The sequence below is a fragment of the Taeniopygia guttata genome, chromosome 5, assembly GCF_048771995.1.
Source record: "Taeniopygia guttata chromosome 5, bTaeGut7.mat, whole genome shotgun sequence".
Classification (NCBI taxonomy): Eukaryota; Metazoa; Chordata; class Aves; order Passeriformes; family Estrildidae; genus Taeniopygia; species Taeniopygia guttata.
Window position 1 is genome coordinate 26,635,677 of NC_133030.1, and position 16,078 is coordinate 26,651,754.

At 39.6% G+C, this 16,078-nt stretch overlaps 1 protein-coding gene across 3 annotated transcripts in view; it reads left to right on the forward strand.

The window, feature by feature from the left end:
* Window positions 1–16,078, forward strand: part of AMBRA1 (autophagy and beclin 1 regulator 1) — a 124,489-nt gene that overhangs the window by 73,352 nt on the left and 35,059 nt on the right. For all 3 annotated transcript variants that reach the window (XM_030274256.4, XM_030274257.4, XM_072929950.1), the window contains 3 exons: window positions 1,043–1,153; window positions 10,016–10,204; window positions 10,641–10,795. In XM_030274256.4, coding sequence (XP_030130116.4) covers window positions 1,043–1,153; window positions 10,016–10,204; window positions 10,641–10,795 — 455 coding nt within the window. The remainder of the gene's footprint in view (window positions 1–1,042; window positions 1,154–10,015; window positions 10,205–10,640; window positions 10,796–16,078) is intronic.

Consider the following 16,078-nt stretch of genomic DNA (forward strand, 5'->3'; position numbering starts at 1 on the left):
CTGGAGACAGTGCAGAGATGCTGAAATCCAGACTGCGTAGACACTGGAGGCTTTACTTTTAGTCATTTGTGCTTGGGAGTGATCTTGCTTTGCTCTCCTTTACCAAATTCTATTACACTGAATTCTCTGGTTGCTAGGATGTGTGTGTAGTACATGGGCTTCCTGTCCATGAAGGCCTTAGAGACTGCAAATAGCATAACATTTTTGACTGTAGTACTACTATGGATGAACTGTCTCTTGTCTTCGTTTGTCTCCCTGGGAATCCCATTTAATGCATCCCAGCTTTCTTAAATATGTGCTGACTTGAGTAACCAGTGGTTGTTCCTTTGTGCCAGGAAATACAGGTTCTTTATGATAGTTTCTGAATAATTATGCTTACCCCTCTGTTTTTAGGCTGTCGCCCAAACCGTTGGGCAGTTAACAAGGGTCATGGTGTTTGCCTGGAGTCAGAGCAGCCCTTGCCTGCTGTAGGCTGGGCCACACAAAGCAGCAATGGCCAGCTCCTAGGTTTTCCAGGCCAGTATTTTGTTACAACCCTCAATATGTGACAAATACTATAAGCAATCAGTATCTTCTGAGTGAAGTTTACAGTAGGAGCAGTGATTATGTCCACAAATGTATGTAATTTCCCAGGGCAATGCTTTTCCTCATTTTGTAGTCTGATATGCCTTCATAGCTGTACTAGACAATTTTGGGTCTGTGAAAATACAGCTTCACCACTGTTGATAAGTAGAATGCATTTGCACCAAATGAATTGATTAGGACTTCTGTCTTGTGTTCCTGGGTAAGTCTTATCTCTTACCAACTTTATTTTCTTTCAGAAATGTGTTGCAGGGAGAGGCTTTCCTGTTAATTTCCTGTACTCTGTGGCTTATTGAGGATGTGCTGCCATTGCTGTAAATAAGGTTTCTTTAAGAATATAGAGTTTTGAGTATTGGTTTTTGAAAGGTTTTCTATGGTTTTGCCTTCACAGCTTTTTTTCTGTAGAAGTTACATTTTCTTGTAGAGGTTAAATTGCTAATTATTTCCTCCTTTTCTTTAGGTGCTGTGATTGGGGATGGACAGTCAGCTGTGGCCAGCAACATTGCCAACACCACCTACCGGCTCCAGTGGTGGGACTTCACTAAGTTTGATCTGCCTGAAATCAGCAATGGTAAGTTGGAAAAGACACCAGTACCTTATTTTAAGTGTATGCTAACCAGAGCTAGGATACGCTCTAAGATCTTTCAAAGACAGCTGTATGTTGTTTGTCATGTTGCATTGGGAACTGTAAAATGTTTAGTCTTTTGAGGAAGTTGACTAAAAGCTTGTAGCTTCCCACTCTACCTACCTTGTGTATTCTTGCAATCAGCAAATCCATGTGTAAATAGGGCTTGTTTTTTGTGCGCCTTTTCATGGGCACGTACCATTCTCTTAGAATTCTGTATTCAGTGTCTTCATTCTCTTACTAGCAAGTTTCTAGAGAAATATTGTCTTTATACCTTTAAATTAGAGCCTGCTAATGAACTGTATGTCATTTCTTTAAGTTACTGACATTAGTGTGTGTTAAAGTGCTGCAATACATTTAGGGAATCCGGACCCTAGTTTGTTGCTTAGTATAGTGTTACAAGCCCAGGGAAGTAGATTTACCTTCCAGTCATTTGCAAAAGCAGTGATTAGTCCTGTTTCTCAGGCAAAAGCTATTTTTGAATCAGGAATCTGAGCAATATTGCTGATTTAATTTATTTTCTCATTCGTTTTGTAAAAATTAGGCCACAATTTCATATGTGTTCTATGTCATAAGCTAGCTCTCACATTGGAAAAGGCTTCCTTATGCAGGCACAAGCATGTTTGATGCTTCTGGTCAGCTGATCAAAGAATGGCATTTTCAGGGCTAAAACTAACTTGACTAGAAAGGCTATTTTTAACCCAGAATGTGATCCTGATATAGCTTGTTGCACAGCTGCTGAAATGTTTGTGGCAGCCTGGGATGAAGATAGGAGGTAGATATTAATGAATGTTTCTTTGTGCAAGTGATTTTTAGGTTAGGCCATCTCTGTGCATATGCGCAACTCACTGCTTGATTTCGCAGCAAAAGCAGATTGAGTTCTACTTTAATGGATTGACTTTTCTAGGGAGAACAGGGATTCTGTTTTCAGAAAGACTTCTGCTTTCACAGGTAGTCACTAAAATGAATTGAGAGGAGCTCTCACGGTCCCAGAGATGTGTATTCTGCATTTCCAGAAATTGCATATCTGACAATAGATGTCTCTGTGGGGCACAGTCCTGCTGCTTAAAGAACCCACAAAAGGAGAATGTAGGAGAGACCAGAGACTGCAGTAGGAGAGATGCAGAGAATCAAAATCACAGAATCAAAGAATAGTTTTGTCTGGAATGGAGTTTTATACATTATCTCATTCACCTCCATATCTTTCAATAGATCAGGTTGTTCAAAGCTTCATCCAGTCTGGCTGTCATGGTTTAACCCCTTGCAGCCACTTCCTCACTTCCTTCCTGCCCTCTGAGGATAGGGAGGACAAGCAGAAAAAGGTAGAACTGGAGGGTTGAAATGAAAACAGTTTAATTTAAATAAAGTTAATAATAACAATAGCAATAGTAGTAATGAAAAGAGGGAGTGAAGAGGGGTGAGAGGAGAGAGAGGGAAATTGTAGCGGGAAATAAAACCCAAGAAACACAAGTGATGCACAACTCGCCACCCACTGACCAGTGCCCATCCCATTCCCAAACAGCGATTGGCCCCTTCTGGCAGACTCCCCTAATCCATACACTGGGTGTGATGTTCTGTGGTGTGGAAGATCCCTTTAAACAGTTTGGATCACCCATCTGGACCATATTGCCTCCCAGTTTCTTGTAATGGTTGGTGCTCAAGGCTAAGTTTTGCCACATGGTGGCAATATTTTTGGAGGTCCTGCCAGACTCTGGAAGAGAATAAAGATGAAGTCAGAGGATGAAGTAACTTAAATTCTTTGGGACTTCTCTGCGAGGTGTAGAGTGGTTGAAAAGTGCTTCAGCTGCTCCTAGCTTATTTTTTTTTCTCATCTGGCTGCTGAGGAGAAGGCTGTTAATTAAAAAGAAACAAACAAAAAAAACCCCCAGCATAAGATGTTTGTTTATAATTTATAAAATTCCATAGAAATTAGGAACCATCTGCTGCTTAATACATCAGTGTTTCAAATCTTCTCTCTTTCACCTACAAGGGTGCTTTTATTCTGAAAATGCTTCCAATTATCTGGAAACTGGGTATGAGTTCTGTTGTCATTGTGTCCTTCTCGTGGGCCCCATTCCAGCTACAAGTCCATCCTCAGGCCTTCTGACTCCCCATGCTGTGCTTCATTGTTTTTGGCTTGTATATTTTGTCTTATGGCCGTTTGGAAATTTTCATTTTTCCTCTTCTTTTATATGCCGAGTGCAATCCTGGCATTTCTAGTCTGTTAACCCTATCTCCTTCTGCCAGGGTGTAGTAGGGATGTATGAAGATGTAGCAGCTGTGTTTATACTAAACCAGGTATTTGCCAAGCTTGCCTAGGCGCAGAACAATGGCAAGCTGCAAGTTTGCCAAGGTGCACAACTTAGAGACAGGAGAGCATGGTGTTAAGAACATCAGTGTTGTGGGTTTAATCCCCATATGAGCCATTCACTTCAGAGTTGGGCTTGATGATCCTGGTGGGTCCCTTCCAACTCAGAACATTCGTGATTCTCAATTCTCAATGAGTAACAGTGGAGCAGTGGATTGGATGAGTTTTTTGTGATTCTTCATCACATTGGAAATAAACTGTTTTCCCAGTAAGGTATGTGACCTCAGTACCTCTTTTTCCTCCCATTGTTTCCTGTAAATCAGAGGTGGTCCTGTGAGATAATCTGCTTACACAGAGGGGTCTATTGTACCTCCTGGGACTGGCTTAAACCACAACTGGTTTGGAGCACAGGCAGATGAAATTATGCAGCTGAAGTTTGGGACTGCCTGCCAGCTCCTCTCTCCATCAAAGCAATGACTCTGTAGCCAACCTCCATCTCTGAGCAGCTCTTCTTCCTGTAACAATTAAACAAAGAAAAGAGAGCTTGGAAGTAGGATGTTTTCCACTGAAGCGGATGTATCTGAGTAAGTGACAGCAGCGTGATTAGTGCAGTCCTGTGATCTCAGTGTCTGGGCCCCAGCACCCTTGGAAGCCTTGGGCTCAGGATGTGGCTCTGCAGCAGCAACCTCCCTGAGGCTCAGTCCAGCAAGAGCACACAAAAGCGGGTCCTGGGAAAATGGCTGTGCAGGGACTTGTAGAATTTTAGTCTCAGCCCTGTCTTTCTCTGTTAATTGCAAAATGGAAAAAGATAGCTTTGGATTTCTTCTCTCCTTTTACCAGTTTTGCTTTTAATAGCTCTGAAATAAACATGACCCGGTCTTATATTGAAATTGTCAGTCATGTCAGCATTGGGGCGGAGAATTTATTTGACAGCAGAGACACTGCTATTTCTGCATTTCTTTAATATTTTCTAGTGAGTGTTGCATATCCTTAAAATTCCTGCAACTAAGTATTGAAAACAGTGTAGAATATAGGCTTTTCATAATAAAATATTTGAAGGCTTTCTCTCTTGTTTATATATTTTAGTGTAGTTCTCTCGTGCTACTCACTGCTTATAATTTCAGTTTGTTGCCAATTTCTAATGTTAAACTGGTCTCGTTTAGGAATCTGGAGTTCATCCTGTATTAACACTGCTTGGGTCTTGAGCATCTTGAGCAAGGTGATTTGATCAATAGTTACTGATCCACAGTGGAATGCAGGGTAACTTAGTAGAAGAAAAAAGAAATATGAAACAAATTTTTAAATAGGAGCAACTGTTAAGAGAGTGCCATCTCTAAGGGTGGCTAGGAGCGGATGGTGTGTCCAGTACAGTTTTCCTTTGGCAAACAGTGCTACTCCTGCTGTCATTCCAGGCCTTCCCCAGCTTCAGGCATAATTAATGTCCAACTTGGCACAACAGCTTGATTAATTTGTTCTCAGATGTTTCTTTTGATCTGTTTTGTCAGTTCTGTGGTTGCATTAACAACAAAAGAAAACAGGAGATGAAAGGGCAGTCTTCTTGCAGAAGTTTTCCAAAAATAGCAATAGTTTTCCCCCTAAAATCTTCCTTATTGGCTTCATCTTCATAGATCAGGCTGCAGGTTCAAAGAAATCAAATAGCCTCTGGCTTTGTCAAACACATGGGTATCTTTCTCATCTCTTGAGAACCTTGTAAATGCTTTTTTTTTAATGAAACCATGCTGAAATTTCCACGTGTCACATTTGGACTTCTTCTGCTAGCACAGCAGGCTCTCTTGGTTCCAGATGTAGGTGCTACCTGAGTCCTCATCCTTCATTAATGAGGGCAAAGCAGAGAACGATAATGCCAGTGTGAATCAGGTAATGAAAGACTGAAATAAATAGCACTCTTTCCTACTAAGCACAACTTGCATCTGTAATGTTTTAGGTTCCCAGCACACATCAAGGTGGAAAGACAGCTCTTTTGGCAGGAGGGCTGATGTATTGTGTTTTGCTAAGAGATATTGAATATATGCAACAAACTTTAAGAGCAGGATGATACCCATTCATGTTGGTCTCGACTGTGGGCTGCTCACCAGAAATGTCTGCACTGTGCTGGAAAAGGAGCAGGTTCGGGGGGGGGTGGGAAATCCTGTAGATCGAAAATGAATGGACATGTGCTATATGATCAACTCTGCGTGACTGGTGATCCAAACCCAATATTGTTTTAAAAAGACATACAGTAAGTCCTAGATGAGGAAGAGAATTAGAGACCTGGAAATGAAAAGAATAGCCATGGAACTGTGAAGATATCTACAAAACATGGCAATATCCACAGATCTTCCACAGATCTGTAAATGGTACAGAATATAAACATTTCTTGCTATGCAAAAATGAAAATGTGGGATTTTATCTTAGGAATGTCCAAGTCTGCATTAGATTACAAAACAAAAACAAACTTCAAAAGCAGAGAACACGGATTGAATAACCAATGGCTGTTTGTACCAGGAAATACAAGTTCTTTATGACACTTTCTGAAGAATTATGCTTAACCTTCTGATTTTAGGCTGCTGCCCAAATCCTTAGGGATTATAGACTGTGATTTTTCAGTTCTTACAGAGAAATCAGTATCTTTCCTCTCTAAAACTTCCTATAGCTCTTTGAAAACCAGGAGTTCATTAGTACAGAATGGTCCCTGGGCTAAATAGGTCCTATTTAGGATCTGTCCCTGGACATGCTAGAGCACATCCACAGGAAGGCTGCGAAGATGGGCTGCAGAACCTCTACTATGAAGAGAGGCTGAGAGAGCTGGTTTTGTTTAACCTGGAGAAGAGAAGGCTCCAGGCAGCCTTTCGGTACTTTAATGGATCTTAGGAAAAAAGTGGAGAGAGACTTTTTGTTTGGATAGATAATGATAGGACAAGGACAAATGATTTTAACTAAAAGAGGGAAGATTTAATTTGGATATTAGGAGAAAATTCTTTGCTTGGAGGGTGGTGAGATACTGAAACAAGTTACCCAGAAAAGCAATGGATGTCCCATCCCTGGGAATGTTCAAGGCAACATGTGATGGGACCCTGAGCAGCTTGATCTCATCAAAGGTGTCCCTGCCTGTGGCAGGAGGGTTGAAACTATGTGATCTTAAAGGTCCCTTCTAACTCAAACTATGCTATGATTAAATGACACCCATACCTGTGCTCTGACGAAGAAACTCTATGATCTTGTGACTTCTAATATTGAGCATCAAATGACAGTATTTAAGAATATTGAGAAGCCTTGGCTATCTCATGGAAAATGCAACCAGACCACAGAGGTGCAGAACAAACTTTTGTATCTTGCAGAATAGGAATAAGAATTGTTCTTAGACCCCCCAAAAATGGACTGGACTATGTTTTTTTTTCCCCAAAAATCAAAGTTTTTTTTGCAGGGTTGGTGGTGGGGGTATTTCATAGCTGTATGTTTAGCAAGTGCTCTGCATATGTGCTATGTTTATTTGCTCTGTTTGTTGTCTTTTTGCTTGGCTCTCTTTTAAGTAAAATCTTGTGGCTGCAAGAACCCCAATACTTACCTTTTTAGTGTATTCCCATTCCCCCATTTTTTCTCCCAAATTTTTAGATCACTGCTGATTAGAGTACCACTACAAAGGAATTGATGAGAGAAGGACACCTTATCCTATCCAGTAGACTAGATCCCTGCTGCCTTAGGGAAGCACATACTGTAGTTCCTAAAATTCTGTCTTCTAATTGGTTAAATTCTTTGTTCCTTCTATGTCTATTGAAATGACTGTTCTAGAATCTTGCTGGTTTTGTTGAAACCTTTTAATTTCCAAACTTAAAATGCTTCTTTTACCCCACTTACCTGGATAGTGGTCAGATTTCAACATTATTTGTAGAAAACTGATGTTTTTCTGGCACTTACTTTTTATAGCTTTGAAAATACACTATACAATTCTATTTCCTCCTCTCCCTTTTTTGGGGAAGGTTGGTGTTAGTGTTTTGTGTTTGTTTGAACATAAAATTCATCTTTCATTTTCCCCAGTCATTTTCTTTGCTGGACATGTTATCATTTAGGGTTTAATTGCTCTTGAACATGGCTGTCCCAAACTGTGCCCAGGGGTCCTGCATGTGGTCTCAGCACAAGGCCGTGTATCAGCACTGATATTTCTTCTGGAATTGTGCTCCCTAGTGCAGTTTAGGATTGCTGTCACTTTCACTATTACAGTGGTTAATGCCTCAGTTTTTGCTACAATAACCAAAGTTGATTCTCTCATGTTTTCAAGTTCCTGGGTGAAACAGAAGTATATAAATGTCAACACAACCTAGAGTTCCTGGAGTATAAATAGGGCTGGTTTTAGAATGAGTCAATCAGCAGGAATCCTCCCAGTTTGACTGGGATTACAGTGGTACAACCAGTAGTCATGTTTCCTTTATCCATGGTTCACAGCACATACTGCAGTTCTTGTGCTGATGCTCATTTTCTCTTGTGGTGGCATAATGAATATTTAAACAAAGCCTAGTTTTTTTTAAAAGAGCGCATTTTAATTCTATCCCTTTTTTTAAAATTAAGCAGTATAGTCTTTAATCTTAATTTTCTTGTCTTTCTATTCAACTAGTTTCAGACTAAGCACTTAGGAATTTTGTCATCTTTTGAACCATCTGTTCTTTAAGGGTCATGTATATGTCATGTACTGGTATTGCAGCATTGATAGTGATTACAATTATTTACCTTTTTCTGTTCAGCACCTTTCTGTTTATATGAGGCTGAAAATTACTAGTTTAGCAGCTTCAAGACTGAAAAATTGGTGGAATAGATTTAGGGTACAGGTGTAGGTGGTTTAGTACAGAATGTAATTACATAGTCCACTTTTTATCTTCATCTTCTTTTTCGTCAGAGTTTCCTAAATGGAACAGTAGATAGAAGTTGATACTCAGCCACAGAGGAAAGCAGTTCCCAGGAGAAAGGTCTTTGAGACGAGAAGAATTAAAGATGAGGTTCAGTGAATGCTTTAAATCAGCAATGCTGTATGAAAGGCAGTCCTGTCTGCTTCCCCCTCATGAGTACTTCTTGTGCTGCTGCAAGTATCTATGCAGCCATGGGGTGTGGTGGGTTGGGAAACTGTTCTGGTTAAAAAATTACCTAGACAACTCATAGCAGTTCCCTGATAAGCTTTCTTCTACGCAGGTGTTGGAAACAAAGTGTAGGATTTGTTGAAGTAATGAGTTACAGCCTTAATTTTATTCACAAGTTTGGACTTTCAGAAATGTGCACAAAGCATTCTTGGTACTGTTACTTGTTAAACTAATAAGGAATCTAGACTAAGAAGTGCCTTCATAAACTTGCTTGCTGAACATATTAAGGCCTCTTCTGGGCTAGGCATAGTCTTGATGTTTTTTTTTCAGAAATGATTTGAAGATCATTTCTGGACTGTAGAATTGACAGTGTTCTACATAGTGCTGTAGCTTCAAACATGTGAGACTGGGTGTTCCATCTTCTAGCATGCAAACTTTCCGTATTGTGAACATGGGCCTCATTTATATTATTTTTTAATATCTCTATACTCTTGAGTTTGAAAATACTAGAACCTGAAATTTCCCTATCCCAAAAACAGTGTATGCATGTTCAGCTTCAAAGCGCCTGAAAAACTGAAGCGCGTTTAGGTTAGGCTGGTAGAGTGGACATCACTCCAGCCATGTCTCAACAAGCTGCCACTGAACTGTTGGTGTAGATGGTGCTTAAAGGCCTTGGAACCTCATTGTACTAGAGCTTATAGTCTTCATATGCAAGATACGAAGAAGAAAACACTTGGATGAGGTCACCCAGCAACTTACCAGCAGGGATTAAAATAAAACTATTGTTTTGTGGATTGCTACTCACTAGTCTGCTGTACAGTTACTTCACTGATATACATGAGTGTCTCAGATATTGGAATAATTAAATGGAGGACTGGTTGGAGAAGTCTCTGCCCTTTCTCACTGACTTTATCCAAGATGAGTGTAGAAATCAGCTGTCAGAAATGAATGTCTGTATCTGCAGGGAGGAGTTTTTCACTCATCTCCTGTTTATTGGAGATGAGAAGAGCGGGAACTAGGCGCTCGACGAGAGAAGGGGAAATGAATTAAGGTGTACTGTTTCTAATGAGAATGCTACTGGAGTTTGTCAGTGTCATGATTTGAGACTTGTTTAAACTGTGCTGTCCTTTGCAAAGGATGCTGTTATGCTTAACAAAGGGAGGGGTTTGATAAAGTGCAATTGCTATTATTTCTTGGCTGAAGGCTTCAGGAGGTGAGTAAATTTAATTTCCTGGTCTCGTTGCAGTGTCTTATCTCCGTTTTGGAGCAAGTTATGCATTAATCAGGGTTTTAACATTTCATAAACTTTTGGAGGAAGCTAAATGTCGTGAGTGCCTTTTGCGTGTACTATCCATTGTCCAACATTAAGTTTAAGTCTTACTGTATTCTGTTCAACCTTAGTACTATAATCACTATTCATTTCTTTCTTTGCAGCCTCTGTGAATGTGCTTGTTCAAAACTGCAAGATTTACAATGATGCTAGCTGTGATATCTCTGCTGATGGGCAGCTGCTGGCAGCCTTCATTCCCAGCAGTCAGAGAGGCTTCCCTGATGAAGGAATACTGGCTGTATATTCTCTGGCACCCCACAACTTGGGCGAGATGCTTTACACAAAGAGATTTGGTAAGCATACAGCAAGAAGTCAGAGTGGGTGAGGGTGTGAGAACCTCAGAATTTCAGCCATCAGTAAGAAGTGCAATAGCTTGAGCATTAGTAATTGTAGCAACAGGAAACATTGAATTAGCCATCCAGCCAGCCACAGACACAGCGTTGCTGGGGAGAGACTTGTGCTATGGTCTGGACAAGTATGGTGCTGGTGTGGTGGAGCTGCTAAAGAATAGTTTTTAATTCCTTAAAGGACTTAATTGTCTTAGTGACAGAACATCTGCAACAAGGAAATGTCTTATAAAATTTGTCACTTTTGCAGGTCTCTTTATTCTCTACCCCTTATAAGAATGAGATTAATATGGTATACATTATGTGAATTTAAAAGCTGTGAGGATGAAACATGGAACAGGATTTCAACCCATGATAGCAATAACCCCTCTTCTCTTCATAGGACCTAATGCCATTTCTGTGAGCCTGTCTCCAATGGGCAGGTATGTTATGGTGGGACTGGCTTCCCGACGTATCCTGTTGCACCCCACTACAGAACACATGGTTGCTCAAGTTTTCAGGCTGCAACAGCCCCATGGTGGAGAAACCTCTATGAGGGTAAGTATATGTATATTCTGCTTGTGTGTGTTTTGCTCCAGCCTAGTAGTTAGTTTCTGGGTTCTGACAACAAAGAGATAGCATCCTTCAGACCCACTGAATAATAAACACATGAAGGAATTCATGGCAGAGGTATGCAGAGATGGCAGGAGAATATAAATACAACAGAACTGCAAAACTTTTCTCTTGTTTCAAATATGGTGATGAACAAATACATTCCATGTAGTGTAATACATTCCTAGGGCTAGACATCATTCAGAGTATCTAGTAGGTCTTTTGTACCTTTTCAGGTGATATGCATCTTGCTTGTGGTACTACAGTTGACTTTGCTGAGGCAGCATCTCAGCTGAGGCTTCAGGATTATTTTCTATCATTCCTAAAAGCAGCTAACCTCTAGGACGGCAGGCACCAGCAGTTTCAGGAAGTGTAGGGGCCAGGCTTCGTATCGTACTGCAAACTGAGGTTGACTATGCTTTTCCCAAACAGAATTTGTAAGTTAGTTCTTAATGTATATGTAAGGATATTTTGGCAATGGAATTATCTTAATGTTCTCCTTTGTGTGGCAGCTAAACCATGATCCACTCTTACTCATTTAGTACATGAAGGAAAACCTTCATCTTTTCACTAACTGGGCAGAGTTGAGAAAATGTGTGTCTTGCTTTCTTAATGAGTGAAGCACAACAGCTGTTTAGTGGTAGTTCTAGGTAGTAAATGCCATGTCCAATTTATAATACATGAAAAGAGTTAAGGAGTCAGAAACAAGTAAGTTCTAAGGCTGAAATTTGGGCTGGATTTGAGTTCTAGGCAATGTATTCCGGTGACTTGTTTTAGGAGATGAAAAATAAATCTTTACAATTTTCACTTTGAGGGATAACTTTACCGTAGTGGAACTCATTCCATGAGAAATATTTTTTTACTGTTGTTTTCTTTTCTAATTTTTTTTTTCTCTTAAAGGTCTCTCTGATTATTGTTACTTTTGGCAATACACTGTTTTCCCAGTGTACAAGGGTTGCAGTGAGACATTTGTCTACTGACCTGACACTGGAGACAGACTTGTCCCTGGGAGAAATTCCTGGATTCACCTTTGGATTCTGTAGTTACTTTTCAGACAGTTCATGATTCAAAGAGAGTCATTTTATCAGCTGATGTGAAACTCTTGTTTATTGTCATCATCTGCTCCTTGTCATAATGCAAGGGAAGATAGATGATGAAGGTATTCTTTGGTGCACCAGTCAGCACTTTTTCAGATGTGGTTCTGAGCCACCATTCTGGTACAAGCCTCTCAAAGTAAGAGACAGAAATTAAAATGTATTTAAGAAAAAAAGTACAATTTGGCTTACAGGTACAGTTGGTGAAATCTGCATGGATATAAGATCACAAAGTATATGGATTCACCATCCTGGAAGATCGCTTTAAAATTGTAGTTTGCCCTAGTACTGTTTCTTTTTCATCTATTTTAAGATCCTAGTGAAATGCATATTTTTTTCTGCCAGAAACTGGAGTAGCCCTTCCCACAGTCTTTTTACCATATCATAAGTTAAGACAGAGAAGTCCTATTAGCAAGAATCACATGTCTTCCTCTCATCTCTCATTTACATTTGCTCTAAACTCCAGTTGCTATGGCTCTAGCCCTTGTCTTTTGGAGACATTTTTGTGTAGCCAGCTAAATCAGCAAGCTCACTGTCTAAATGTTTCATTTATATTTTTTTATCTCCATGTCTTCAAATGCCTGTACCCCTGCTCTTAGTCACCATTTAGTGAAGTAATGCTTTGTATTCTTTAATCTTCTCTTGTAATTTAATCTTCCAACTTTAACTTTTTTTCTTTTGAACTCCCTCCAAAAAAAATCTTATTTTCTTTTTCTTTTTTTTTTTCTTTTTTTTTTTTCCCTCATTCTTGGATGTGTTTTAATCTACATAATGTGATAAGCACAGTTTTACCAGAAGCCCACAGGGGGTAGTTTTTTTCCTTTTGGACAACAGCCTTTATTTATGCAGTCAGAAACCACTGAGGGGTGGGTTAGGTTTCAGGGGGGGTTGCTGTTTTGGTGCACTGAAAATTTTGTACCATTTTTTCCTGCTCTTGGTTCTCAGACTTGCTCCACATCACTGCACTTCTGTCGTTCTCATCTGCTGTAATTTTGGAATTTTTTTTTCTCCAGATGGATAGCATTTATTCTAAAGGTTGCTTTTTTCATCTTTTTTGCACATGTATTTATAGCTTCAAAAACCTTTCCCCCATGTTTTAAAATCCATCCAGTCTAGCAGGATTTGTTAACTATATTGCTGTTTTCCCCTATTCCAAATCATGTTTAAAGATGTTAAAAATACCTTATTTCTGACAGCTTTGGACTTGGAGCTTTGTGCTTGTGTGACAGGGTCACAGCTAGATCAGTTTGAATTAATTTGGTTGAAGAACCTTCCTGTTGAGTGATGTTGAATATTGTTTCAACATCTTGGTGTGCTGCTGCTTGTCTTTGTGCAGTCCTTAGGACCAAGCTTAGAGAGCATATGTCTGTCAATTTCCGTAATTCTGCTCCTCTGTCTAGTTGTAAAAACGAATGCATCCACCACAGGTATTTCTTTTGCCTTGAGTTTTGCATTAAGTCTCCTTCATAAGTTTGTAATACTTTTCAAGACATGCAAAATGTAAATAGAGTTTTAAGTAGGAAACTTCATTATGTTATAGCGCACTGTCCTTACCATGGCTGATATATTCATATTCAGTTGAGTAAAAATCTGTTTATAGCTTGGCCAGCATGCAGTACAAAAAGGTTTAGGAAACCTGGTGAAATTGTATTCTTTAATATCTAATATAATATGCACCTTAGAGAGAATCAGAAAGCATTTTTGTTGCCTCTCTGCCAACAGCTTGTAATACAAAGCACTTGTTACTCAAACTCTTAATTAAGAATGAGTCAGAGCCATGTTTGAAGAAATATTTTGTGGATATTTTAATTATACCCTACTTCAAAACTCCCAAAAGAAATGCTACATTACATTCTTTGAGAATTCTCATAAGTTGTTTGACAGTTCTTCTGCCTTCCTGCCTGCCTGCCTGCCTTTCTGCCTTCTGCCTGCCTCCCTGCCTCCCTCTTGGCTTTGGATTTGCAGTCAATGAACTGGAAGAGGAGGGCTTGGCAACATGGCCTTCAAGCCACTGCAGACCAGTGCAGTGATTATTTCTGATTCAGATTAACCCTTCTTCCACATCCTTAACTAGCAGTCAATGGAATGCAGATTTCTATTACTTGGAGAGTTTTTTCCATCTTGCTGTTAAAAGAGAGGTTTGAAGATGCAATTAATTAATTTTATTACAAACAACTTTAATATATTTAATTGTACTAGAAATCCTCTGGCTGTTGATGTAATTTTCTGAAAACTACAGCAATTTTGGACTGTACTGAGGAGCACTTTGGTTGTACAAGTGTACATTGTCTGTATGCATCTTGCTGCTGGTATTTCGGAGAGACTGAGTAGAGTTCACAACAGGTCAGGGCTGTTGTGATTTGACAGTTGCGAATTTTGTTCAGAAATAAAGTCATGAATTATCATCAAATGTGGTAGTTGTGAGGTAGGAGTTTATGCTTTTTCTGCTCACCCCCTTCAGATTGGCCTGATGAGCATTTCACATGGAAACCTGGCTTTGCTAAAGAACAGTTTTTAAACTTCAGTCTGAAAAACAAAAGCTTTCTAACAGTGTTGACTTTTAGCAGGAGGGGTATGCATGAACATCAAGTGTTTGTTGCTTGTGTTCTTGGGGGATTTTTTTTCCAGTCTCTGAATTGTATCTGTAGCTGGAGAGAACAGGGAAGGAATTGCTTTTAGCAGATATTTGCTTGGGGGTGGTACAGATAGCAATGATGCCGGGAATTGTCTGCAATTTGAGTTTCAGAGTTAGAAAGCTTGGAGACAGGACTCAAAATGTGGAGTAAGGATAGGTTTTCTAGCTTGTTTTGAAAACAGGTGGAATTTGTCTCTAGATGAAATGTCTGTTTTCAAGCTGTTTGGTTTAGGGTGATTTTTGAATTCCATGTGCTTCCAAGCATTTATGGACGTTAAAGAACTTAGAAGAACATGAAATTAGAACCTTGTATGGAGCTGAAGGTCCTTAGAAACATGGGAAAAATAAGGATCATATTGCACTGGATCTGATAGCAGTGGGTACTAGTGAGAAAGGAGCCAGAAGGTAGTTTTATTTCTAGCATTCACAAATGCTGATGCCCTTGCAATGTTTAATGTTTTTCATTCTACCCAGAGGAAGATAACTTGGAAATACCAGCAAAACATGATTACTGGAATCCGAATTAAAATAAAACCTTGAAAGTAGCTTTTAAGCCGAGGATACAAAAAAGTAAGGTAGGTGATAGAAAAATTTGATTGACATGAAGCTGAAGAGCAAATCATACAATTTGTAGGGATAAAGTGACTTAACTAGTCACTAGTCTCAAATGCTGCACTTGCTTTGAATGTGGAAAAATTCAGGCTGTGGAGATCCAGAATTAGTTCTTGACAAGAGTGCTGCTATTTGGGAAACATTCTGATTAAGTGGTTGGTCAATAGCCTGGATGGAACAGAGTATTTGTACATTTCCATTGTAAACAGATGGAGAATTCCAAATACCACAGGAAGAAGGGCCTGAAACAGAAAGACTTGCAGAGTTTTAGCACAAAGCCAAGCTTTTTTTGTTCTAGCATGTTAACTCTTAATGAGTACAATGCACAAGTGAAACGATGCACAGTTTTCCTGAGTGCTGTTGCATTCTGAGCTTCATGCACGTGTTGGTAAAATGTATCCAGTGTGTTCTGCAAAGGGCACTCACTGACTCTCTGGGTGAGCTGTGCAAGCTCCTGCAGCCATAAGCAACCAAGCTTTAATCCTTAAAGCAAATACCCTGCACATGTGTTTCACTGGCGCACAAGTTAGTTTTATCAGAATCCTTGGTAATGTGAAAATAAAATTGGTTAGGAGAATATGAGGAGATGGCTTACTGCAACACAATACCTCCAGTGAAAGAGTTCACGTGAACTAACATGTTTCTGAGAACAAGAATAGTGTATAAGAAAGTACCAGCCTCTTGCTGTGTTGTTGAAGAATGTGTTGGTATGGTCCCTTGGGTTTTCTTTTAAGAAAGATTTGACATCTTCAGGCCCAGAGGGTGATCTTCTGATGACTCCAAGTAGAACTGCAAATAATTTGTCCAATTACTGCCCAAAGAAATTTTTCACTCTTGACAGAAGTCAAACCACATAGATATTTTTTAGCCTTTCAAAAGGCCATGCAA